General features: G+C 43.4%; 2 protein-coding genes across 11 annotated transcripts in view; one reads left to right on the top strand and one right to left on the bottom strand.

The window, feature by feature from the left end:
* On the bottom strand, nucleotides 1–17,467 carry LOC111943495 (fibrinogen-like protein 1). Of its 5 annotated transcripts, none has more exons than XM_086881422.1 (12): nucleotides 17,322–17,467; nucleotides 10,304–10,546; nucleotides 9,155–9,276; nucleotides 8,814–8,871; nucleotides 7,619–7,772; nucleotides 7,458–7,542; nucleotides 6,535–6,745; nucleotides 5,321–5,480; nucleotides 4,071–4,168; nucleotides 3,901–3,989; nucleotides 2,292–2,482; nucleotides 1–1,368 (listed from the first exon to the last, which is right to left on the bottom strand). In XM_086881422.1, the coding sequence occupies exons 6-12, from the start codon at nucleotides 7,530–7,532 to the stop codon at nucleotides 1,179–1,181; spliced, it is 1,014 nt and encodes a 337-aa protein (XP_086737548.1). In that variant the 5' UTR covers nucleotides 7,533–7,542; nucleotides 7,619–7,772; nucleotides 8,814–8,871; nucleotides 9,155–9,276; nucleotides 10,304–10,546; nucleotides 17,322–17,467; the 3' UTR covers nucleotides 1–1,178. The 5 variants fall into 5 exon arrangements, with proteins under 5 accessions (XP_086737548.1, XP_023802363.2, XP_023802422.2 ...); XM_023946595.2 differs by having other exon boundaries at nucleotides 15,515–17,348; XM_023946654.2 differs by lacking the exon at nucleotides 17,322–17,467 and having other exon boundaries at nucleotides 7,619–7,669.
* The window catches only part of LOC111943815 (phosphatidylinositol 3,4,5-trisphosphate 3-phosphatase TPTE2-like), a 27,400-nt gene continuing 19,943 nt past the window's right edge, over nucleotides 17,445–24,901 (top strand). For 2 of the 6 annotated variants that reach the window (XM_023946881.2, XM_023946729.2), the window contains exons 1-6: nucleotides 17,445–18,076; nucleotides 18,527–18,600; nucleotides 20,664–20,741; nucleotides 22,947–22,994; nucleotides 23,703–23,861; nucleotides 24,258–24,377. In XM_023946881.2, coding sequence (XP_023802649.2) covers nucleotides 17,636–18,076; nucleotides 18,527–18,600; nucleotides 20,664–20,741; nucleotides 22,947–22,994; nucleotides 23,703–23,861; nucleotides 24,258–24,377 — 920 coding nt within the window. In that variant the 5' untranslated portion in view covers nucleotides 17,445–17,635. Of the gene's footprint in view, nucleotides 18,289–18,526; nucleotides 18,601–20,663; nucleotides 20,742–22,946; nucleotides 22,995–23,702; nucleotides 23,862–24,257; nucleotides 24,378–24,901 lie in introns of all 6 variants that reach the window. The other 4 variants (XM_086881411.1, XM_023946831.2, XM_086881413.1 and 1 more) reach the window with 4 other exon arrangements.

The following is a 24,901-nucleotide window of genomic DNA, read 5'->3' on the forward strand; positions in this document are numbered from 1 at the left end:
TTAAGTCCTACTCAGATGGTTTTATTTCACTCTTTATCAATATGTATACAAATTACAATATGTATGGATTTAAAAGCAAGTAAATGGAAAAGTAATATCAGTTAAAAAAAATATTATAAATCAGAAAAAAAAAAAGGAAAAAGGTTTATTCTACAGCATGGCAGTTAAATGATTTGCATCAAGGTGGTACCACTGTTAATTTTTAACTGTTGTTATTAACAGCTGTAGAAAATAAATTTTCGGTATTCCATTTCTTTCAGTCATTTGTATGGCTCTTTCATTTCACCCCAGTCAGACAATGAAAGCAGTGTGCCTTGTGGTTCAACCACTTTCTGATTCCCCTTCACTAATGTAAAGTCATCTGGTGACAGGAGAATGCACAAATGAATAATGACTGCATTTTAGGAACTCATAGGAATATCTGCACTCACCTTAATTTCAGTCAAATCTGCCTAATTTTAATCTGGGTCTTAAATCTGTTTGGCGGGATTGTCTGTCTGCATTAATGTCTTGTGGTATGCTCTAGCAGTGGATCTGCAGCAGGAAGCTGTTGGAATGGAACCCACACTGTCCGTATTGTGGGTGTTTATTTTGAAGCAGCCTTAGCTTCACATTAGCCTTGGATGCACATTAGCAGTTGGAGCATGTCCATCCACAGGTCTGGTTTCACACACTCCACAAGCATTCTGCAGCAGAAGTGTGGCACTTAGAACCATAGGGAAAGTTCCTTAAAAAGATTCTCCTGATGCAGAACGAAGCACTAACAAAGGCACACCAGATAAAGTCAAATTCCCCATCCCCTTGTTCTTCCTGTCCTGATGTTCTCATAACTGAAACACTGATGGTTAAATTCAAGACGAGAAAGGTTTAGACCTTGGAAAGTATAGATTGATTAAAGGACATGCTTGATCCTTTGAATTCCAGAGAACTTTCAATAAATATTCTCCAACAACATCTTGAAAACTGCTGAAAAAGAAATCTCTGGTTATCCTGTGACTGAGATCCATATGTTTTTTATTAAATTGTTGTCTGGCTGTGCTCAAAAAACTCATGCTATTAGATTCAGGTGGCAGAAGCAGGTGCAACTCCAGCTATCAAGTGCAGGTTTGGCGATTGGCGGCAGCAACTTATAGCATTCTTTTCAGCCTGTGCTTTTTCTCTTTCCAAAGCAGCAGGTTTCAGCTTCCCTGACTGTTTTCACCATCTCCGCTCTCGCTGTCGACAAAGAACGGAGCCCTGATTTTCATGGCTGAATATTTCAGTGAGTACCACATCCCGTGCCATGTAGACCAAACCAAGCCATCATCGTGGGCTCCATTGTACCTCCCTCTTTTGTAGTATCGCCCATTGAGGTTCACAGCATGGCACCTTGGAGCAGTGTAGGAAAGACAAAAAGGGAATTAGGTTTAGCACGAGAAAATATTGTATCATTGCAGTGGAGTACCGTTCTCACACAACATATATTTAGATATACCAGGGAAGGATGGTTTATGAATTTACTGGAACACAGAGGAAGGTGTGGGTCATCCTATAGCAGACACTGACACCTCTCAGATAATTAATTCAGCCTGTTGACTCCTTCAGGTGTATTAACTACAGACATTAGAACTACATGGCCTGAACAAAAGGGTGCCATTTGGTGTGCTCTAGCTCAAGTGTAGGTAGCTCCATATTGACACCTAAAACTGCAGATGTCTTTTCATCTAGGTAAATCCTGCCATTAATGTACATTTTGTAGCTCCACCGATTTCAATTTGTATGTGATGAGAATCTGGTCTAAGGGGCTCATCCTGCACTAAAGCAGAGAAAATCTCAGAGTGTTATATCCCTGTTCCCTGTGCTGTTAAACATGAGTCCCTCTCCATTGATGCGTGGCATATGCCCGAACAGCAAATATGCCATCATAACAGTTATGGGGTGGCCCTGCCTTAGACATGCTCCATTCTAGGGAAATGTCCTTTGTATACACTTCACTTTACCATGGCTACAGTTGTTTTCTTCACTGGAGTATAACACAAAGCACTTTCAGGCATTTTAACAGGGCTCTTTTCCTTCCACGTCATTGTCCCCTGTGCATTTGTTTTGACCCATTTTCTTAAAGTGAAATCAACTTACATGCTTTGCTAAATTGTTTTCCTTTGAGGATCTGTAGGTGTGAACATGTTAGGTTTGGCTGTGCGAGGTGGCAAGTGCACACAGCAACCTGCAGCTGCTGTAAGGCAGGCAAGTCCTCTCATCTGTACAGCCACCCACACCCTTCGCATCCGAGAGGAATCAGCTGTTTTCCATACCTGTTAAACCACCAGCCACCCTTGTTCTCTGATGCACAGTTGCCCGCCAGGAATTGATCGTGATCCTTATCAGATGTGGTGAACTGCATCCCTCTGTGAGAGGCTGACCACTGATCTTCAAAATTGCTCCCACCAGACAGAGCGTCGCCAGCATTACCAGAATAGGTGCCAAACCATAACCTGTAATTGTCCTGCAAGAATATGTGAAACATTTATTTTATACCCATTCTTTCTTTTCCTCCCATTTTTGAGGTCAAATTAGCTCTGGACATTTCATCCACTGTCAAAGGCATGTCTGTTGAAGTCAAGGGTGACTTTTGTCTCCATGCTTTAATGATCGTAGTGTAGATCAATGCAGAATTTAAACCTCCAGAAGGGATGGGTAATTACTGCTGCTGCTACAAAGCGCTTCAGGTCTATTGTCATTCAACAACGATTTAATACACTTTACAGCAAGATGGAAAGCTCTTTCTAGGTGATGAAGAAGAACTTAGCAGAAAACGGCCAAGTGTCAAGTAATGGCCTTCATAAAGATCAGTTCTTCAGCTAGAATAAATGGCTAGGCATTTTACTCTTCCAAGGACTAGAAGCCATTGGATTTCTATGCTCTCATCCTGGTAGGAATACTTAGAATAATAATTTCATTGTGCACAGCTAACAGGTCTAAGAAATATTTGATACTAAGTGGATGATCACTTTTATGTTGTTGGCTCTCTCCTGTCATCATTGTCCTCATTTCTTTATGACAAGCGGCAGTAAGGTATTAAAATGAATCTGTTCAAACTTTTCATAAGAAACCTCTAATTGCAAACTGAGCATAATGTGCACATTTCTGGAGTGAGGATGGAGTTGGAACTAGGGCTGGTCCATGCAGTATCCTTGGTTATTTGGGCTACTTACATGTGGTGTTCAGGCAGGCAAGTCTGCAAAGAACAGCACCTGTATGGAGGTGGACACTGTCTACAGCTAGAAAGCACAACATGAAAATACAGGATGTGTCTGTCTCTGGGCTTTCTGTGTCTCTAGCAGTAGGTGCAGTGCTACAGGTACCTCTCTTCAAGATAGGAACTTACAACTGCTCTTTCAAAGATTTGATTAGAATTCCCTGTTTTATTTAAAAACAAAGCTGAGAGGATTTGTTCTGGCACTTGCCTTTTATGTGACAGTCTGAAACACTCTCTTAGGAAGCAGAAGAACAGGGCTCCATTTAGTTGCAGAGGTTCAAACCCTAAGGCTCTTCTCACTCACAGAAGACTCTTTTAATCATGAGGTCAGAGGCGAATACATGTGGGAATACCCCTGTGTATATACATACATACAGAGGAAACTGCCCTCTGTTCAGTAGCAGAGTTAGCAAGAGGGCACAAACATACAATCCTGTCACCCACTGACCTGGGAACTCAGTTTTAAGGAAAAAGTCCCAGGTTTATGTCCCTGATCCCAGGGCTGTTTGTCAGTCAGACAAACTAGGAAGCTCAGGAAATCAGAGCAGGTAAGTTTTGCAGAGCTGTAGATACAACCCTGATACTGGTCTGATGCTGTGTATGCAGCTGCCCCACCCTCACAGACCAAAGCAAGCAAATCACTGCTCTCTCTCTCCATTTCTTACCTGTTCATTTGCAAGCTGGAAATTTTCATAGATTGCATAACGTCTTTCCCCATGCCAGTCCATCAGGTCAATCTTTAATGAGTTCTCTCCTAAACATAAAGTTGTGTCATGTTAGATGAACTGCCTAATGCAAATTAGAAAGAAATCCATGGAGAAAAAAGTACTTGGACCTCTAGCAAGCAGGTCATGGATGTGGTCATTGCCCAGCCAGTATTCATCATTCTTGCCCTGGAATTTCCCAAATCCCAGTTTGTAATCATCCCATTTCCTGCAGAGAGATATAAATATCAATTTCATCATGAGAGGGGATTAAGTTTGTCAAATCTGTGACACTTGAATATGGTAACAAGTAAAATTTCACCTCTAGATCTAGTATCTCTAGATACTGTTTTCTAAAAGTATCTGACTCATCTAGAAGTAAATACAACTCACAGCTTACTTTTCCCCCTGCTAAACCTGTGCACACACAGGTATGGGGATCAAACCTTCAAACTGCCAGATGCAATGCTCACAGTCTGATGTTTCCAGTTAAATGGAAAGGGAAAGCAGCAGCTGTCACATTGGTCTTCAGCAAAACACCTGATATTGTTCTTCAGCAAGTCATAATTCACACGATCTATGTATTACCTTTGATATTCTCATATACTTCATTGTGTGTCATCATTTCCAGTTTTAGTAACCACGTGTTTATTCCCTCTCTCATGTTGTTATGGATATTCATTCTGCCTGACCTACATACTTGTCAATGCTCCTCTTCAGGATGTTTTTATTTCACCTGAACTACCATGGCTAGGTAGCTAACACTCTCTGGGCAAGCTGGCTTAGAGTCCCTTGAGGTAGCTTTGCAATGCAGTGCATAGACTTTAGGAGGCATTAGATATGCCCTGAAATTGTGTGTTCTGTGAGAGCGAATTAACCTTCATGGGCACATTTCTTCTTAATTGTGCTAGCAGAGCATCTCTTCTCCTGTAAATTTTAGTGTCAAAGTCACCTCTCTGGGATTTTGCATGGGAAAAGGACAATCTGGTTTGGCATCTTTTAGAATTATCTGAATACCATAATAAATGTTACAACATGCTGAACATAATTCCTGATACGAGAACAATCTGTTCAACAGGTCTCAGTCTGTGCACTAGTAGCAGATAACTGCCAATTTGGAGCCTTTGACAGTCTTCAATAATGATAAAATATGCATTCAAATGCAGAGAACCCATGGAAAAAGAAGTTATAGATCCATTTTTAAAATGGCCCCCTGCTGCCAATAGGTACTACCAGATTGTCCTAATCCCAAATTCTCATCACTAGTATACAATCTTGCATATCCTGCTTCTCAAGGGTTGGCTTTTGCCTGGCAGCAGGACAGGGGTAGGAGCTGATGGCCTGGCTACAAGCCCTGTTGATGCAAGAACAATGCACACACCTGTTGAAATTCTCCTTGCCGTTGCTCCGCCGCTGAATGACAGTCCAGCCCCCGCCATCGGCCATGTCACAGAATGCCAGGAAAGGCTCTTGGTCTGCTCTGGGCCTGATCCGGTAGTAGCCACTTGTGGTGCTCCTCCGGTTATACACTGCAGAGCAATCTGGGCAGAACAGTGACACTTTGTTCAGTGGGCTGGGGGCAAAGCCAAGGGCTAGGTGCCACCAAGAGAAGATGTCACTGAGAGGCTGTATGGGACAAGGACACTTGGCCAGCCTGCACATAACTCTGCAAGCCCTGTAAAGTCAAAGGAAATGGTGCAGCAATGTAGTAGCTACACTGGTTTGCAAACTGCCAGCCTGGCAAAGAGCTTTAAGGCTTGAGAGCCTTTACAGCCATGTCCTCTGAGGGAATAATGCCCAAATCCTTGGTGAGATGCAGGACAGCCACAGCTTAGCCTGGGGCTATATCATGAAAGCCTGGGACTGAAGCTTTATTTGTCAGCAAGATCATTTGCAGGGAAGCTAATTTCCATGTAGAAGGTAAGGTAACCTCAGCTGTACTTCTGATAAGTTCAAGGAAAATATTTCTAAAATAATAGGCTAAGCTCCTGTGTCCAGCTCTACCGGGGCAGTATCAGGAGAGAGCCTTTCAGGATCTCAGTGGCTGGCACTTTCAATGTAACGCCCAGGCTAAAATCTTATGACCATATTCTCAAAGTAACACCAAGGAACAAAGTATGCATGTCTGTTCCTGTGTCACAGAAGTAATGGGGGAGCTGAGGAACAGGGAGCTTGGCTTATCCAAACAAGTCTGGGTGCCTGCAGCTGAGCCAGTCACTCTGGGCTCCCCAAAGTCACTCACGGAATATGGGCTCTTCAGGCGCAGGACCCATCTCTTCCTAAAGCAGATGCATAAAGTAAATCTGATGGAAAACATGAGAGGTGACTGTTCCTCTCTGCAGGTAAGAAGCCCAGCTGAAGATGTCCATTTTGTACCTGGGTAATAGCTGCCTACAGCTGGGATAAGTGACTCTAGCCCCAAGGGATATCTTATAGTGTCAGGGACACCAGTCAGCTCTTCTCCTTCCCATGTATCTGTGTTTTAAATCACAATCCACTTTAAAAAAAATGTAAAAGTTTTAGCAGAAATAAAATAAGACACATGGGACACTGCAGGGAGAAATAAACATTGTGACACACTACTGCAAACTGTACCTTGGTCATACACTATCAAATTTCCACTGGTTGTGGGTAAGAGCGTCTCATGCTGCACACTCCTGTTGCCTGAGAACAGTTCACTTTTTGTTCTGTGGTAAGTGTTCTCCAGTATGTCCTTCAGCTGCAATTCATATAGGTAAAGCAAGTCTTGAAGATGTTTTAACCTTTGTCTTAATTTATTGTTGTCCAGGAGGCAGATATCTTTGTCCTATGGAGAAAATAAAACAAAACCACGCACACTTTAGTCAATAGTAAGGAGAGATACAGAGAAAGGAGCATCTGTCTCCTCTTGATCCTAGCATGTCACACTGCCTATGTGGATCAACATGATTTCATGGTGATCTCTTCTTAAAATGTCCAAATCTTGCACAGCATGAGCTGTTGAATTGAATCCAGAGGAAAAGAAGTTTCTGTAATGACCTTGGCATTGATCAGAACATGCCAGAATATGATCAGATGCACAAAAATTTACTTTGGGCAAAAATAATTTGTCTTGACAGCCATTTGATGAGCTCAAGGGGAAGGTTTGCAAACTATGAAAGTGCTCAGGTTGATAAGAGAGGGAAAACTTGGCTCTTGCACTGCAGATGGGTGCAATCAGCAAGGTTCCAGAATCAGCTTTGTGTAAAACTGAAAAAAGAGCTGATATTTCGGCTGTAAAAACACATTTTTTAAAAAAGAGTTTTTGTTGTTGTTTTGAATTTTTAGGAATGTCAATTCAGTCTCCCAGACAAGTGCACAGCCCTTAATGCTATGAAAATCCTGTATTATCAGGACAACATTCCTTTATCTGCAGGCATTTGCCTTTTTGCTCTGCTCTTGCAGGTCTCCATCCCTCTTGTGGGGGAGTATCCATGTCTGCATGACTGGGAATGGTGAACCATTGAGAGAGTGTACAGACACAGCTAAAAGATACACACCGAAAACCTGGGTGCAGGTGAGCCAAAGCTGACCAGGAAAAGGAGCAGCAGCAACCAGTGCATCATCACACTCATTTCTTATCACCTGAAAAGAGGCATTGACAGGCTGTAATGGAAGCTTTTTTAGCTCTTCTCACAACTTAATCTCCCCTCACACTTACGTTTAATTCCCCAGGAGATGCTGCAGGATTTGTTAAGGAGGTTGCTTGAAACTACAGGCAGGACAAAATCAGGGTGAGATGTATATTAAGGAGAAGCTAAAGCACCAGTGCAGTATGCTGACAGGGATAAAGGCTCAGGTCTGCTCCTGATTCCCTGCAGAAATAAATACTCTGTGTGAGTTCCCAGCAGCCTCTGTATCTCCTCCCAGGTATCCACACAGATAGAAAGTTGCTCAGCAATCATGTCTCCTTGAGGACTTTTCGTCAGAATCCCACAGGGTTTATCCAGTTCAAACTTCTCAAAGTTGAATTGAGGGGAATTTGCCTTCTGGTTAAGTGACTGTAGACATTGCCCCTCCTCAGTCCTTGGAGGGGTCTGTGAGGATGGGATTACCTTGGAGGCCAAGTCACATGTCTGACAAGAGTGGACATGAGATAGCTTTTCCTTGCATTTTGGGGGAAAAGATGTCTACTGCAAATCTGCCCCGACACACAGATGTGGTTTTGATTGGAGAGTCTTAGCTAGAAAATATGCTAAGTGGGAACATACAGCTTAAAGTGAGTGAACAGTACAAATTGTTCACAGTGCACTTGCATGGTGCTTTAAAAGAAACAAATTAAGAAAGAAAAAAGTCTGTAAAGTGCACTAAACCCAACTCCCCTGCTTCACATCTGGAAGTGCTGCAGAAACTTGGCTCCCCAGCTCTGTTCTCTGTGTGATGTGCTTTGTTTCAGCTATGACTCTATCAGCATCCCCGCAGAGGCTGATGCTGCTTCCAAACCATCAGAGCTGCTGAAACAGAGGAGCACTCTGCCAAGATGGGCAGGCAGGGCTCAAAGCAAGCTGAGTGAAGAAGATCTCCACAGAAGTTGCCCATAAAAGATGACATGCAGGTAGGTGCCCCAGTCTGTGGCAATTTTTCAGCTCATAGAGAGAAGAGTTCAATATTGCAGCAGGGGAGCCCTGCGAGCGCAGGACCACTGGTGCTGTTTACATGACCCCACAGTGGTGCTGCTGGCTGCAAAGCTGGTGCTAAAGTCAGAGTCAGACCCCATGCAGTGCCCATGGGGGATGGAAAAAAGCTACCAGGAAGGGTGGGATGAGTGACAGCTCCTGGAAACCAGACAGTGCAGAGCAGAGAGAAAGAAAGCAACTCCATCTACACTTTTACCAAGACACATGGAATGCACGTACCTGTAACTTGCCTTTCTTCAGATCGCCTCCTGGAAAGGTAATCTCCCTTAAAAGTCAGCTGCAAAAGAAAGTGATCATAAACCTTTCAATAGGTTGATGAGATTTCCCTCTCCAGATGACCCACATCAAGAGCACAGAGGAATAATGTTTCACAGCACTAGGCAGTTTCACAGAAAAGGTACTCGCAACTCCTTGAGTGAAAGAGTTACCCAAACCCCAAGTTTTCTGATGTTACCCAGTACTCATCTTGCTGCTTCCCAGTGAGAATAAACAACAAGAGGTTTCTATCAACAGTGCTCTCTAAAGGAGAGGGGCTCTGCTGCTTGTGTACTATTACTTACCTTGACTAGGAAGCTCAACCAAAACTGACTTCTTGAAGTGTTTATGTGAATCGCTCAGACTAATGCTCCCTGTGGGAGTTTTGGCTCATGTTTTAACACAGCCAGGATCATTTCAGTAAGTCCTGCAAGGTAGAAATAACACAGCTTTTCCATTCAGCATTCCTTTTGTTGTTTAATCTGTTTTATAAGAGCACAGCTGTAATGCCAAAGAAGCTGCAAATCTGAAGCAAGAAGTGAATGTGGGGGTATTAAGCAAGATTTGCTGTTAGACTGAAATCTCAGGAGGGTTGTGTAACTCTCCTGTGAGCTGGATGATTAGATTTGCTAGTTAACACAAACAAGAACATTTGTGGAAAAGAGAAAAAAAAAACAAACACAAAACCAAACAGATGGGTGCCTCCCTTTGCATTATGGCCAAGGAATTACAGATTATTTTAAAGAAAACAGCAGGACTGTTCCATTTTACAGAGCTTTGTTCAGAGGAGAGACCATGGGCACAGAAGAGAAGGCACATAAACCCATGGTTAACGTCTGTGCTACTCTTCAGGAAAGCAGGACTATCCAGTTACTACCAACTACAGCAATGCTGTTTATTCCTTAAAAACTGCATTCCTCTTCTCCCGCAAGAACCCTGATTCATTTCACTGCCAAAGGATTATGTAAGCAGTGCTTTTCTTCTCACTTGTTTTCTAGCCCCAGTTTAAGACTGGTTTTGACAGCTATGAAATTAAGTGAGTGAAATGTTTCCTCTTCTCCCTAGTGAGTACTTGGCCCTTTTTTCTGCCTGTTTGGCAGCGGGGTGCTCAGGTACCACACACTGGAGCACAGGGAGGCTGCACATCATCCCCTGGGGCTTTCACCGGCAGCAGCAACTCTTTCTCAGCTGAACCCATCCAGACAGCACTCAAGATGTTGTATAATGATTTGTGCTCTTGTCTAGGTGGCCAAAAATCTCATTGTCCTGTGAGCATATCCTGATCCCATGTGGGATCAGAGACAGGGCCGAGGTTGTAGTGTCAGTGTTGGAGTTGTGGTTTGGGTAGCACAGTCAGTGTCTGCAGGGCCATATGATTATGGCCTTGTAGCATTAAGTTCTGCTGGTCCCAGGGCAGAAGGAAGCAGTGAAACTCCAGTGCCAGGGAAACTCACATGTGTGCTTTGTCGCTGCAGCTTTGCAGGAACAAGACTCAATCTCCAACCCTTGTTCAGTGGCTGCCAAAACATCTCTCAGAGCCAAGACATCTGGAGCACTCTCACGCTGCCTGTAGGCCTACACCAATGTTCACATCAGCAACATCTGCATGTGAAAATCCCACTCAGCTGGAAAATGGTTCTTGCATCTTGTTTCATGATTAACTTATTTTCCCAGGCTAGAGAAAGCTTTAGGAATATCTGAAGCACAAAAGAGAAGTTGCCATAAGGTTGAGTTCACATGAGGTGGGTCTAACAGGAGAGTATTTTCAGGTACTACTCCACTGGCTCAGAGCTAAAATAATCAAGTTATCATAAAGAATGTGGACACTGTGATTGCCAGTGTTTCCTCACAGATGTTGAAATCCCTGGGCAATGTGACAATAAATGCCGGGTTGTTTTTTTTTTCCTGGAATACATATGTTTCACAAATATTCTGGAATGCAAATTCCTTTTTAGTTACTTGGAAGGAGATCAGATTCCCTTTTCTTAAGATACTCAGTGATTTTGTCAGCAAAAAATGACAGTCTTATTAACTAAAAACCTTCCTACCCTGCTGTCCTCCACCTTCCTTCCAACGAAAGTAGGTAGGCACTGAATAGTAGTCACAAAAACTATTATTCACACATTAAATGCAATACCTGCACATGCAAACTGGTGGATAAATGTGACTGAAGAACATGGCTCTGGTGTAGCTCTTGATATTCCTACAGTTATGGGGAAAAAATGGCTTGGGATGAAGACAAGAACATGACACCTGATGGATATTAACACCTTCAAAGCCCAAAGGAACATCACTGCAGCTGGAAGACATTAGTGGCATTTCAAAACTCTTCCAAGACCAGTTTCTTGTTGATTGTTTGCTCTTAAAGGGGAAAGGCAAGAAATGAGACAGACTGCCTCAGGCTTCAAAGGAGATAGAGAGACCTGAGGATTTCACAGCAAGGGTCTGACTGCTTACCTGTGCTCTATGAAAATACAGGGTAGTCTGGACCCAGCTCAAAGCTAAACAGATTACTTGCCATGAATCCAGGTGCTCTATGCATGTGCATTATTTTTATACTTTCCTGTCACATCCCACCTTTCCATGAGCACCCTGATCACTGGGAGAGACTGCAGACCAGGCTCCTTTGCAGGCACTGCAGGTGTGGAGGTACCTACCAGGGGCCTGCAGGCCCTTGATGTTTGAGCTAGTATAAATCTCTGCAGGAATCTGGGCTGCCAGGTTTTTTAAAACAAAGTTAATATATGAGATCTGAAACAAATATTTATTGTTTTTTAATCTAACAATAAAGGGTTTCATCAAAGGTAAGATAAATTTAAAAGACCAGGATGACATCAGTCACCAGAGTTTCAGCCTCTGAAATAACCGAAACCGGTATTTGCGCATGAAAAGTCTGTGGTTGGTAAGCAAGGAGTAACCACAGAAATTTGTGTACAAAGAAGAAGCAGTAGTGGCAGACCATGAAACATGCTAGATTTGAATATTTTGATAACGTTCAAAGAGCAAATACATAATTCAGTTTAACTAATGAGTCTGCATGCAGCCTATAAGTATCTAATGGGTTGACACAACAAACGTAATTAGTTTGTAAGTTCCTGAGGGCAAGCACAGGTCCCAGCAATCCCATGTCAGGAATAGCTATACCAAAGGGAATTAATCACAAGACCAGAGGGAGTATGAGGATTCCATGATCTTCTACCTACTTCAGGTCAGAAAACTTCTCTGACCTAATTCACGCCCATTTGAACTGGAACTTCCCTTTGAGAAAAAGACATTTTGCTGTAAAATTTTTAGTGAAAAAGAACAAGCCACAAACCTCAGCATGTTCTTCCACTCTTTAACTACTTGAATTAATTAATTTTTTTTCTCTGAGTTTGAATCTCCCAAGTCTCATCCTGCAGCCTTTTAATTTCATGATGCCTTACTCTGAGAAGGGGAAGAGCCCTCTGCTGCCAAATGCCTTTTTCTCTGCTAAAGGATTGGTCCAAACACAGGAGCTGTGTGCTTGCTCCTGGCTGGGAATCCAAACCTCCATTATCTGCTTTGGCTGTGGGTGTGTGTGCTGGAAACCCAGCAGGATCATGGAGCAAGGGGCTGCTTGGAGCTTTTCCTAGGCAGGGCTGAGGAGCACAGCACAAGCACACCACACTCGTGAGCAGGGCACTTGGCATGGAGAGGAAGGGCAGGAACAAGTTCTGCTCCTAAGAGATTTCATTCAGGGCAGTTTAATGTAGAACAAGTACATAGAAGTGAGAAGAGCTGTGGGTGGTGTATGACAGGGTGTGGTGGAGGTGGTCTCACTGGGCATGTTGAGGTGGCTCCAGGAACTGCAATACTTTGCAATTTGGGAGCCTGATTTGCCCTAAACAGGGACAAGCAGCAGAGATATGTGGTCAGGACAGGAGCAGAACTGCAGGTTCTGGGGGGATCTCTGCAGCCCAACAGGCAGGTGCCAAATCAATTTAACTGCCTCAAAGGTTAGGCAGCTGCTGAAAAAATGCCTTTATAAACTTAAATGTTGGTGCTGTAAGTCTGCTTACACCTCTTGTGGGGCACCTTGTCCTTTTTCCAGATCCAGCCCTGTCTGACTGTGATTAAGTCACTCACATTAAGAGCCATATAAAGAGCTCAGGCAATATTTCCAAAATCATTCCTGTTTGTGGATCCAAGGATCTCACAATCATCTATCACTGGTTAATCCCTGCTGTTGCTCCAGGACTTTTCAGTGTTACCTGACTTCCTCTGTCACTGATGCTCCAAGTCTCACCTGTACAGTGTTACCCAGCGCAGTCAGGATGTCTGTGATTCACAACACCTGAGAAGTTAGTCCAGAACTGCCTGCCAGCTTTTCCACATATGCACACACAGGCCATGCAGGTGGCAGGTGCCTTGCTGGGAGTTAGAGGGACTGTAAGCAGACCTACAACGTTTTTAACACATGTTGCATGGTACCAAGGGTACCAAACATCATCCTGAGGTCTTGTGTTCTGAGATGGACAGTGGATTACAATTCAGTCAGTGCCAGGCAGTTGTTCTTATTCTATTGGACCATGGTTACAACCTCTGTGTCAGCTGCAAACCTCATCACTCAGGATTTTATCCAGGCCATGGTTTAAAACAAAACAACGCATCATTAAACAGTGTAAGACAACACCCAATCCCTGCAGAATCTCTCAGGAAAATAATTGCTTAAGGATGCTTTCTCTTTTAGTTATTTTAAGACTAGTGTTCTGCACTTACATAAATGTGAAATGGATTGAATGAACCTTTTTAATCAAAGTTATTTTCTAGCCAGTCAGTTGCTTACAGAAGCAACAAAATACTTTTTATTTTAGCAGTAAAACTTGCAATCTTATTTTAGAAATATATTTGACACAATTATTTTCCCTAATCACATGTTGATTTGCAATTATTATTATTATTATTGCTTATATTATTAATATTTAATATTTTATTAGTCAAAACCCTCTGTCTAATCTGCTCTCATTTCTCAGGGAGAAGAGCCAAGCTGACAAACTATCACCATCAGGTCATCTGATCTACCTGTTTTAATACTGGCAGAGAATTAATTTTTTACCCACTTAGGTTCCTATTTCTGCTATCTCAAGACTTAATAAAAATGTAATTATTTTTCTTGTCTGTCTTAAAAGAATCAGATATAGAAGAGCAATACCTACCAATTTTAAAATCCGTCAAGTTAAGAGATTCTGTTTACCACCTTCTCTGTTATTTTTGGAACACAAAGTATGTCATCACCCCTCTGAGAAATACATACTTAATCCTGCTCTTTAGCCAGTATGTAACTGGATTATTTACTAAATATTTAAATATTTTTTTAATTTTTTTGACAATTCAGCTATTTCACACTGATGAAAAATTGTCAGAGGATCAGAATGGGATTCTCAAGGGTTATTAAATATCAGTATCATTACTTAACCAGCAAAAATATAATGAAAAGTATTTACAAGTCTTGAATTTAAAAAACAGAACACTTTCAATGCTTCCTTTTTACTTTTGGGTTTATGAACCTCGGATCTTGTTCCTATGCTTTTCTCTACCAGCTGAGACATAGAAATTTAATTTCACTAGTAGAAAGGTAGTGTTTTTATTTTAATTATCTGAGTCCAGAAGCTAGGATCTTAATAAAATAGATCAACCACCAAGAAACTCATGATGACACATGAGAGCTGGCAAATATTCTACAGAATCACCAGTGCTGTAAGATTAGCAACATTGAAAGAAGCAGACAGCATTAATCAGTATCACTGGCAATGCAGCATCTATCTATTTGATGAAAACTGGGAAGAGCTACTTCTTCTTTTCAAAGTGTACCTGCAACCTTTAGCTGGCCAGCCCTTGAATTGAGCCTGGGTGCCAAATTGGAAGCCTCCCACCTCCAGCCCCTCCTTTGGCAGATTTTTACATGTTGCTCTGTGAGAAGTCCACTTCTTATTCTATTGGACCTATTCACACCTTGGTGCTTCCAGAGCCCAGGACAGGGGAAACTGGATTTCTGTATTTCTACACTCTTCTCTGATGTGGGCCTCCCCCACTACTTCCACTGCGGAGATGCTCCACAGGTGTAAGCTCCTGCTGAGACTAATTCACAGGATCCCCACTCCTTCCACAGGATCAAGCATTTACTAAGTAACCTGCACTGCAAGTGCATGAAAGAAACACTGTCCCCAGTCACGGTATAACCAGAGATGTTTATTAAAAATGTGCATAGCTTTTATAGTATTTTCACCATCAAGTTAGAATAGCATGAGCCTGGATAGCCAATAGTATAATTAGTAAGCTTGCTAACCAATAATATTTGTGATCAGTTCCCTAATAAGCAACATCAGATTTTTCTCTCATAGATAAATGGTTATATAATAGTTCTTTCTACAAACTACTGTGCACCTGCTACTTGTTACATTTTTTAATTTTTTTTACATCTTTCCTGCCTTGACTGAATATTCTTTTCTTTCTAACTATATGCTCTTTGTTCTCTCAGTTACAAGTTCCCTTTGTTTTCTTTCACTACACTGCACATGTAGCTTTTTTTTTAAGAGAAAATTAATTGAATGTTTCTTCTCATCATCAAATTTAGTTTCCAGCCTTGTTTAGCTGCTTATCAAATACATAATTATTTGAATATACAAAACATACTTCACACCAACCTCATGAAGTTTAACAAAGACAAATTTCTCAGGCTACACAGGGGATGAGTCCTGGTCGATGGCAAGTTGAACATGAGCCAGCAGTGCTCTGGCACCCAGGAGAGCCAACCCTGTCCTGAGGTGCATCAGGCACAGCATGGGCAGCCAGGCAAGGGAGGGGATTGTCCTGCTCTGCTCTGAGCTGAGGCAGCCTCACCTCCAGTGCTGGGGGCAGTTCTGGGTGCCACAATATAAGACAGACATTAAGCTCTTAGAGAGTGCTCAAAAGATGACAACGAAGATGGTGAAGATCCTTGAGTATGAGGTGTGTGAGGAGTGGCTGAGGGCACTTGGTCTGTTCAGCCTGGAGGAGGCTGAGGGGAAACCACACTGCAGTCTACAGGTTCCTCATGAGGGGAAGGGGAGGGGCAGGCACTGATCACTTCTCTGTGATGCCAAATGACAGGATCTGAGGGAATGATCTGCAGTTGTCTGAGAAGGTCTGGGCTGGATATTGGAAAATGGTTCTTCACTCAGTGGGTGGTCGGGCACTGGAACAGGCTCCCCAGGGAAGTGATCACAGCACCAGCCTGACAGAGTTCAAGAAATCACTCTCAGGATTCTTGAAGTGTCAAGGAGCTGGACTTCGATGATCTTTGTGGATCCTTCCAACTCCAGATATTCTATGATTCTATGTTTCTGTTACTTGTTATCAGTATCTGTACTAGATATTTATGTATTTATACATACTGGAAGGGAAAACTTTCTCTTTAGTGTAGTGCTCAGAAGTGTTCCCCATTCTCAGCATTCACCTCAAGGATTTTATTTCTTTTGGGCAGGGAGCATCCCGACAAGCTCCTGCCATCAGTTACCGCATCTCCCCCTTCCAAGCCCCAGCAGCCCTGGGAGCAGCCGCTAAAAGCTCGCTTTGGGCTCCCTCTGGTGTCCTGCAGAAAGCCTCTCCGGCGCAACCCCGGCCTCAGCAGCCACAGCAGCACCGCTGTACCCTGGGATGCCCAGGCACTGCTCCTCACTTGGCTGCCGGTAACGAGGTAGGCGTGAAGCCTCTGCACAGCACAGGGTAACACATCACATTCTGGAGGCTCCGATTCTGCGAAAACTTAAGTGTTCGATGCCGTGTGAAAATCCACATGCTCACTGTGAAGCTCTGCCCTGGATGATGGCAAGAGCTGCCACGGGCTGTGGGAGACTGGTTGGCCTGCAGCCCTTGCCCGGCCTGCACTGGCCCTGCCTCGAGTGCAGCCCCTCAAAGCTGACATGCCATGAGAAGGGCATCGAGAGGCATCAAACCACAACAGCAGAAAAGTTTACAAAAACTGCGAGGCTGGAACTTGGAAGCAGATGGTAGGGTTGGCTGGGGTTTGATGGCCTGGGGGCAGTGTGGCCCCACACAGAACTACAGAATCAATTGGGCTGGAAAAGACTCCAGCAATCATCGAGCCCAATCTATGTCTGAACACCCCTGTATCAATTAGGCAATGGCATTAAGGTGCCATGTCCAGTCTTTCCTTGAACGCTTCCAGGGATGGTCAATCTACCAACTCCCTGGGCAGTCTGTTCCAATGTGTATTTTCTCCTTCTTTGAAGAAATTCTTTAATGTCCAACATAAACCTTAGACTATCTCTTTTTGTCCTGTCACTATTTACTTGGGACAAAAGGCTGACCCATCTGGCTCCACCCTCCTGTCAGGCAGTTTAGTGGAGTGATGTCTGCCCTGAGCATCTCTTCTTCAGGCTAAATAACCCCAGGTGAACTTGACTGCACCTTGTAGACCTTGTGTTCCAGACCCATCACCACCTCTGTTACCTTCTCCAGCACCCCAGTGTCTTTCCTGAGTTAAGGGGCCCAGAACTGGACGCATTACTGGAGGTGTGGCCTCACTAGTGCTGAACTCACTGCCCTGCTCCTGCCGGCCACACTATTGCTGGTGCAGGACAGGATGCCATTGGCCTTCTTGCCCACCTGGGCCACGGCCTCCTGGCTCATGTTCAGCCGCTATCGACCAGCACCCCCAGGTCCTTTTCTGCGGGGCAGCTTTCCAGACACTCTGCCCCCAGCCTGTAGCGCTGTGGTTGCTGTGACCCAAGTGCAGGACCTGGCATTTGGCCTTGTTGAACCTCATGCTGTTGGGTCTCGGCCCATCGTTACAGCCAGTGCAGATCCCCCTGCAGGGCCTTCCCACCCTGCAGCAGATCGACACTCCGACCCAAGCGGGTTTCGCCCACCGGCGCGCCCCGGGGGATGGGGAAGGCCGCGGCCTGTGCGGGCGGTGCGGGGGCGGCGCGGGGCCGTTGCCATGGCAGCGGGGGGGGTCCGCCCGGCCCGGCCCGGCCCAGGTGCAGCCGAGCGGCGCCTCCGGGACATTTATCCGCGGCCCGGCGGCGCTGAGGCGCGTTCGTGCTCCGCGCCTTGGCCTCGGCTCGCCGGGTGAGAGGGACTGGTGGCGCGGTGCGGCCGGGAGGGCCGGGATACAGCCCTCAGGAAGTTTAACCCAACTTTCTGCTGAGTCCGCGGGGCGCCGGGGGCGGTGTCCACGCTCGACTTTGAGCCCGGCGGCCGAGGTGAGGCGGGGGGAGGGCTCCGGGGGGTCTGCGCTAGCAGATGCAGCGGGACGCGGTGCGGGCCTCCCGTCCGGGAAGCTGCTGTGTGCCGGCAGGCAGCTCCCGGACCTGCTCCCTGCGGTTCAGTCCGCGCCCGCAGCTCTCCCAGCGGTGCCAGCTGGGGCTCCTCTGTGTTTCAGAGCTTGAAGCAGGGCGAAACACTTCGTCGTGAGGTAAAGATGCTGTTATCGCTGTGGCATAGTTGGTGTAGTCAAAAGCCCTTTAATCGGAGTGCTGACTGCCTTGATGCTTGATAGTTAAAAGATTGAGCTTTGTCAACCGTAGGGTGGAAATACTTGAAAATTAAGCAAAAGCCTGGCTGCTGGGACCGTGAGGGTGAGGCTACTATAGGATGCTGCTATTCGCTGTTTCTCGTACTGTCTCACTTTAATTTGGTGCGCTTCTCTTCAGACCAGCAGGGCAACAACAGGCAAAATGACAGCTGTGAGGTATGAACAAGGGACCCAACCAAGAGAATCATCTGGGTGAGTGTAATGAATTGTGAGGGGTTTGGGATTGAATATGGGGTGTGTGGTCCCCTGTCTTTAGGTTTTTTGTGCTTCAAATACAAAAAAGGGAATAATGATGCCATGTCTGAACTTTATGTAGCATACAGTCTTTTTATCTCCCCTCTCCCACCAGTGCTGCTGTCTGAAAGGAGGGATATCTTTGAGAGAAATATGCTGTTTTGATTCACTTCTTGTAAGTAGCTAGTAAGTGATTAATGAGTACAAGGTCTCTATGCCTGGTATAATAAGCCCATGGCATTAAAGTTTGCTTTTAGCATCCAGACTGTCAAGAGACTTACAAGAGAGTGTCAAGGTCTCTTGTAGAGCAAGATGTTCTTTTTCTGCTTGTTTTAAAAGCCTCAACTCTGAACCTCCCTTCAGCTATGAGCAGTCAGAAAAGCTTATGCTCTGTATGAAGTGTATGCATGAAGGAAACAAATTCTTCTAATATGTCTTCCTTTTATTCTCTTCTACTCCCATAGTCAAAGCCCAATTGTAGTAGCTTGTGGCTGAGAGCTTGTTCTGTCTTGGACAACAAGTAGATGTAGAATGGTCAGCAAAACAAACTCCCTCTGAAGAAAGCATTATCTAGAACTGAACTTTTGTGTGGGAGCACTATGGAAACAGTGTACTTGGACTTAACTTCTGTTTTATCTTTGTATTAAAGATTGTCTTCCTAACTGAAAACACTTTTGTTTCTCATTCTTCTTGTGGCATATTTTAATCACAGTAGAGGATAAGAAGGTGCTGTTTGGTGCACTTCATGTGTCTGCAAGTATAAGCAAGTGACCTGCAGCAAAATTGCTGCAGCAGTAGCAGGCTTTAATAAGTGAAGCATTTCTGCTGTTCAGTAAGTATAAACACCCAAGTGAATATTCTGTAAGAGTAGCTGGGCAGCAAACCTGAATGCCTATCCATCACTAGAGCTTTGCTTTGCTCTAGGAACAGAATGAGGACGCTGGTTTCACTGGAAACACTGGAGCTGGGAAATGAGGCTTGAATGTTAGGATTGTTGTATCAGAATAATTCTTCTAGTGAGCCTGACACTGAGTACAGGTGGTAAAGCATCAGTACTGGTTGCTGAAACTGTAGGAGAAGCATCATGAAACTTCTTCCTTAAAAGGTGGTTAGCCTAGACTGCAGAAACAGTGCTGGTGCATATGTCTGTTGTGGAGGATGACGAACATTTGAATCCTCAGAATTATTACACTAATGCTTCAATCAGGCTAGGCTGCCTCAGAACAGCATGAAAACATCAATATTGGATATGTGTATTTAGCTGTTCCTGCCCATAAAGCAGTGAAACCAGAGGCAGAGCCTCAGCAAACACTGACTGTGCTGTTGTGCATCACAGTATTTCTGTGGAGACGACTGAAATAACGACTCCTGGATTTTTATGCTACACTTTTTCTCTGAAATTGTCTTGTGGCCTTCAAAAAAACAAAAACTTGATCTGAAGAGACCTTTTTAAGGAAGTTATGGCAAGCAGCCACTACCCCAAAATACTGCTGTTCTAGCACTAGCTCAGCTACTGCTCTGGTCTTCCAGTTTCCGGTCTGGTATCCTGCTCTGCACAAAAACATCTCTATGCTATGTCTTTTCCTGGTGAAAACCTTAATTCTCTGTACAAGGTCACTGTGAAAGTATTAATGTCACTTGGACTCTCTGAAGCCATTTTGCATAAGCATATTTCCGGTGCTTCTAGAGCCTGGACTGTTGAGTCCTTAGCAGACTTGTGGGTGCCTTGCTTCAAAGCCCTTTATCCTATTGCTGAACACTTCTCTCTCTTTAGGGGGGAGGAAAAGGGAAAACTTTTGAGAAGGGGGCTGCTAATGGGAAATAGATCAGCACAAGCCAAGGGGTTCAGCTATGCCAGCATAGGGGAAGTCTTTCTTCCCCTGGTACTGGGCCTTGCTCTGGCTCAGGCTGCTGCTTACTTGGCAGTTAATTTTTTTTTATTTTTTTTTGGAACAACAAGCATAGCAATAACCAGAATTGACATCTCTATCAGTGTATGACTTGTATTATTTCTTTGCCAGCTATCCAACAGCTGAAGAGGCCACAGTAAAGATTGATAATGGTCGTGATGAGCATAATGGATCCGACAGCTTTTCCAAGTAAGCTCATGATATAATAAATTTCTTTGCTTACTCCCAGAAGGGTAATCTGATGAGCCAAAATAAGAAGGCAGGTGGCTTATTGAAGTAGAGATAAGCCCAGTAAAATTCTTGATATTGACATTTCTTCTTGGACATAGTGAAGACAAGTTGAGGAATCCTCTTTATCCCTCTAGAGATGAAAGCCCAACCCAAGAACACAAGTCCATCAAATTATGGAGAATGAGTAATCCAAACAACATTGATTAAATTTTCCCAAAGAAATGAGTTTGTGAGAGCACAGAAGAACAAGTGGTGGTGAGAGAATGAGGTGAATGAGTATCTGGGCAAAAGAATAAGCATTGTGGAGCTCATCAAGACTAAATTGTCTGAACATGCTAGTAGTTAACTCTATTCTTGAAGCAGTTATTTCCTGACAGTGTTTACTGTCAGTTTCCTGACAGTGTTTACAGTTACTCTTACAGCAAACTTAGTCAAGTCAGTGGCAAGTCTTGCAGCTCAAGAACAGTAAACCTAAATCTGTTATTTCAGTTATTCTATGTGACAACATGTTTTTCTAGATTTCAGAAGTCAGAATTTACAAATATATATCACAAAAGCTCTAAGCTAACTATGTAATCAAATGTGCTGTGTTTCCTTCAACTGATTTAAGATGTTGGCAGGCCAAGTTGGGATGGTGTGTGTATATTTCGGTCTGTAGTGTACTTAGTTAGAGGTACTTGTCCACAGACTGTGAAAGCTGAAGTCTTGGTGTCCCCACTATCATAATAGTATTGACTGGACAGACACAGACCAGTAAACCATTAGTGTTACTATTGCAGTGTTTCCTTAAATATTTGGCATTCATAAATACCGGGAAAACCTTCTATATGTCAAGCTGCCTTCAGGACAAGATATGGTATTACATCCTTGACTTCTATAGGAAAAGTGAATACTGCAATATACCTCATATATCCTTCCAGCTAAAGAGTGGAAATGTTTTCTGGTTAGACCTTGTACCTTAGTTTAGAGTAAGAACCTAATAATGAAAAGTGTGGGTTAATGCAGTGACCCAAGCAAGATGCTGCCTCAGCACTTCAATGGTATCTAGCCTTGTCTTAAACTGGATTATTGAAGTGCACCAAGTGAAATGCAAAGCTCAAGTTGTCGTAGAGGAAGTAAGTATTCTGGACAGGATCACTGGCATGAATGTGCATTACTCAGCTGACAAAAACTTCTTGTAACAGTGAAAAATAAATCTATCGATACTTTTTGTCAATATGTTAGGACAAATGATAAGTCCTGCTGTTAGTGATATGCTTGAAAAAAGGTGTTTTCTTCTAAGTGTCTAAGAAAAGAATTGATGCTTACAGTAGTAAGTAATCATGGGATTACTTAACAGACTGGCAGTCTGTTTTTCAAACTGTCAGCACTTGAGATTTGCGGGTTCTACACCAAGAATTTCTACCTTAGTTCTTGGTGTAATGTAAAGAGACTTCCAGCCAGAAAGAGAGTTACATAAAAGCTTTGTTCTAAACCAGAGGACTTAAAGCATACCAAAGAGGCAACAAAATCTACTGTAATTGGAAACAAGAACTGTGACCCTTCTAGAACTGAAGATAATTCTCCAACTGGAAGAACTTGACTTCAGAAATACTTTTTCTTGAAAGATATTTGGGGTTTCAATCTGAAAGCCAAACTGATGTTTCCTTTTTAAAGCAGAAGTGGGATTTATACCCCTCTATTCCAAAGGCACAGGAGCTGTGAACAAGTGCAGCTCTTTTCAAGACTGGGGAAAAAAAATGGTCAAGATACAATAAGCCAATATATGGAACAAAATATATTTAGAGATGTTTATCTTCCAATCTTCCTCTTGACCAATAGCTGTTATATAAACTCACTTCTTATAGCTTACTAAGCCAGAGTTCAAGTGTCACTGGAATTGTGACATGGAATAATGCTATGGATAAGTATATACTACTGTATTTCTACGGTCTGGAAGCTGAGTAATATTTTTTCTAACAAGTGATCAAAGCACAGTTTTCAAGTACTCTCTTAACCTATATGCTTCATAAATGCAACTGAGTAATCTCATCTTAGAGAAATCACTAGTATGCAGAACACTAACACCAAAGGAATGTGAACAAAAGAATATAACAGTGCCCTTGTGGTGAATATCTGTAGAAAAATATCACTTGTCTTGATGTCAGTTCTTTTCTTTTGCAGTGCAACTAGGAGAAGAGTTACTCCGTTTGTGATGTCATTTGGATTCAGGTAAAAGCTTGAGCTTGTAATGATGTGGGGAAGGTAAAAATAGTCCTCATTTCTGGTGTAAGCACTTGGAGAGTTCCTTAAGCATCAGTAACTCCAGGTTGATTTGTCTAAATGTACTGATTCCCTTGTCACCCACAGGAAAGGAAACTTGAGAAAAGTACTAGAAATGACAAATAAGACTTAAACAGATATGACTACATTCTCAAAGAAGAGATGCAAGTTGGAATTGCAAATGTCATTGACTTGGATAAAACCTCTGTAATGGCTTATTCTTGACTGCCAGCCTTTGAACAAGCAGCTGGTCAGTTGTGTGTGCTCTAGGTGCTGGAACAAGGCAAGCCATTAAAGACAGTTATTCTTAAAGGACTGTATTAAGTCATGAGAGGGAGGGAAGCTGAGTAAGGTGAAAGCAACAATGATACTTGCATGCCTTAAAGCATTCAGGTTTGCACTGCTTCTAGGTAGCTGTGAAGTCATAAATTAAAAACTGCAGCTGTGTTTGAGATAAATGTGTGGTTCCACATGGATTATGGTCTCCGTGCATATTACTTAAATATGCAATTGGAAACCTTCAGATTCTAATTAAGCCGGCTTCAGTCTATGTAAGAGAACACACTCTTGCTGGAACAGTTTAGAAATCAGGGTTTGTGCTGTTTAGTTGATAAATGTTCATTCCTGCCTCTCAAACTTGTATTTTTCTCTTTGCAGAGTCTTTGGAGTTGTACTTATCTTTGTGGACATTATAGTTGTGATTCTGGATCTGGCTATCAGTGAGACAGAGAAGGGTACAGAGATTCCTGAGTTTGTTTCCCTGGCAATAGCACTCTTCTTTCTCATCGATGTTCTCCTGAGGGTGTTTGTTGAAGGGTAAGACATGGGCAAAAATTAAGTCCACATGGCAAGTCCTCGAGCTAGGAAGGAACAAGTTTGAACTATGAACATGGTGTCCCGTAGGCTAATTTTCTGGTTGCAGATAATAGCCACGTCTTTTCTTGGCTGTGTCTGTTGGTGGTTGCCCTTCTGTAGAACAACCTATATGTGTTTTCAGTATAAGTGAGCACTCAGAAGCTACATCAGCTTTGCCATAACTAGTGCATAAATCGGGGTAAGATTGCTTTCTTAGTGAGACTTCAGTGCTTAGTGTTAAGAACAGCTGTAGGACAGCTTGTCTCCAGCAGTAGCTCTGTACAGATGGTTCTCGAAGATATATTTCAGTCTTTGCTACCTATATTGGCATCTGTCTAAGATTCTGCTTGGTTTCAGCTTCAGGAACTATTTCCAGTCCAGACTGAATGTTTTGGATGCATGTATAGTGGTGGGCACCCTGTTAATAAATTTGATGTACGCCTTCTTAGACCTTGATGTAGAAGAGGAGATACCAAGGTAAGAGTGGTATAGCAGCTGGTGAGTGTGAACTCTTTTCTTGATAATCTTCTAAGAATTTTCTTGGTCACTTCTAAGCCAGATGTGTGCATATGAGATCACAAATGGGACTGTGATGGTGTGTCATGGTACAGACCAGTGAAGGACAGACACACAGCTTTGGTCTGTGGTTATTCTGTAGGCTGCCCCTGCCTCAAAGGCAGAGGGGATCTGAACATGCTAGTTGGGGTAACTAAAAGTGAGGCCATCAGATGCTCTGGCTCAAGCATTTTTTGGGGAAAGGTGAAAGCCATAATAGAGAGGAGGGTCTGAAGAAGGTCAGAAAGAAGAGTTGGAGTATCATAGCAAATGTAACAGACAGCAAAGGGAGGATCTTGTCTAAAGGATCTTACAATAGAAAGAGTTGCCAAACTGTCTTGTGTCCTTCGCTTTGCTTTCCCAAACATCTCATGGTAATATATGATGGGTTTTTCAGCCATGCTTTTGGGGAGAGGAAACATGCTATGTATGTGCTTAAGCTGCTT

This window comes from Cyanistes caeruleus, chromosome 3 (genome assembly GCF_971803275.1).
Source record: "Cyanistes caeruleus chromosome 3, bCyaCae1.hap1.1, whole genome shotgun sequence".
Lineage (NCBI taxonomy): Eukaryota > Metazoa > Chordata > Aves > Passeriformes > Paridae > Cyanistes > Cyanistes caeruleus.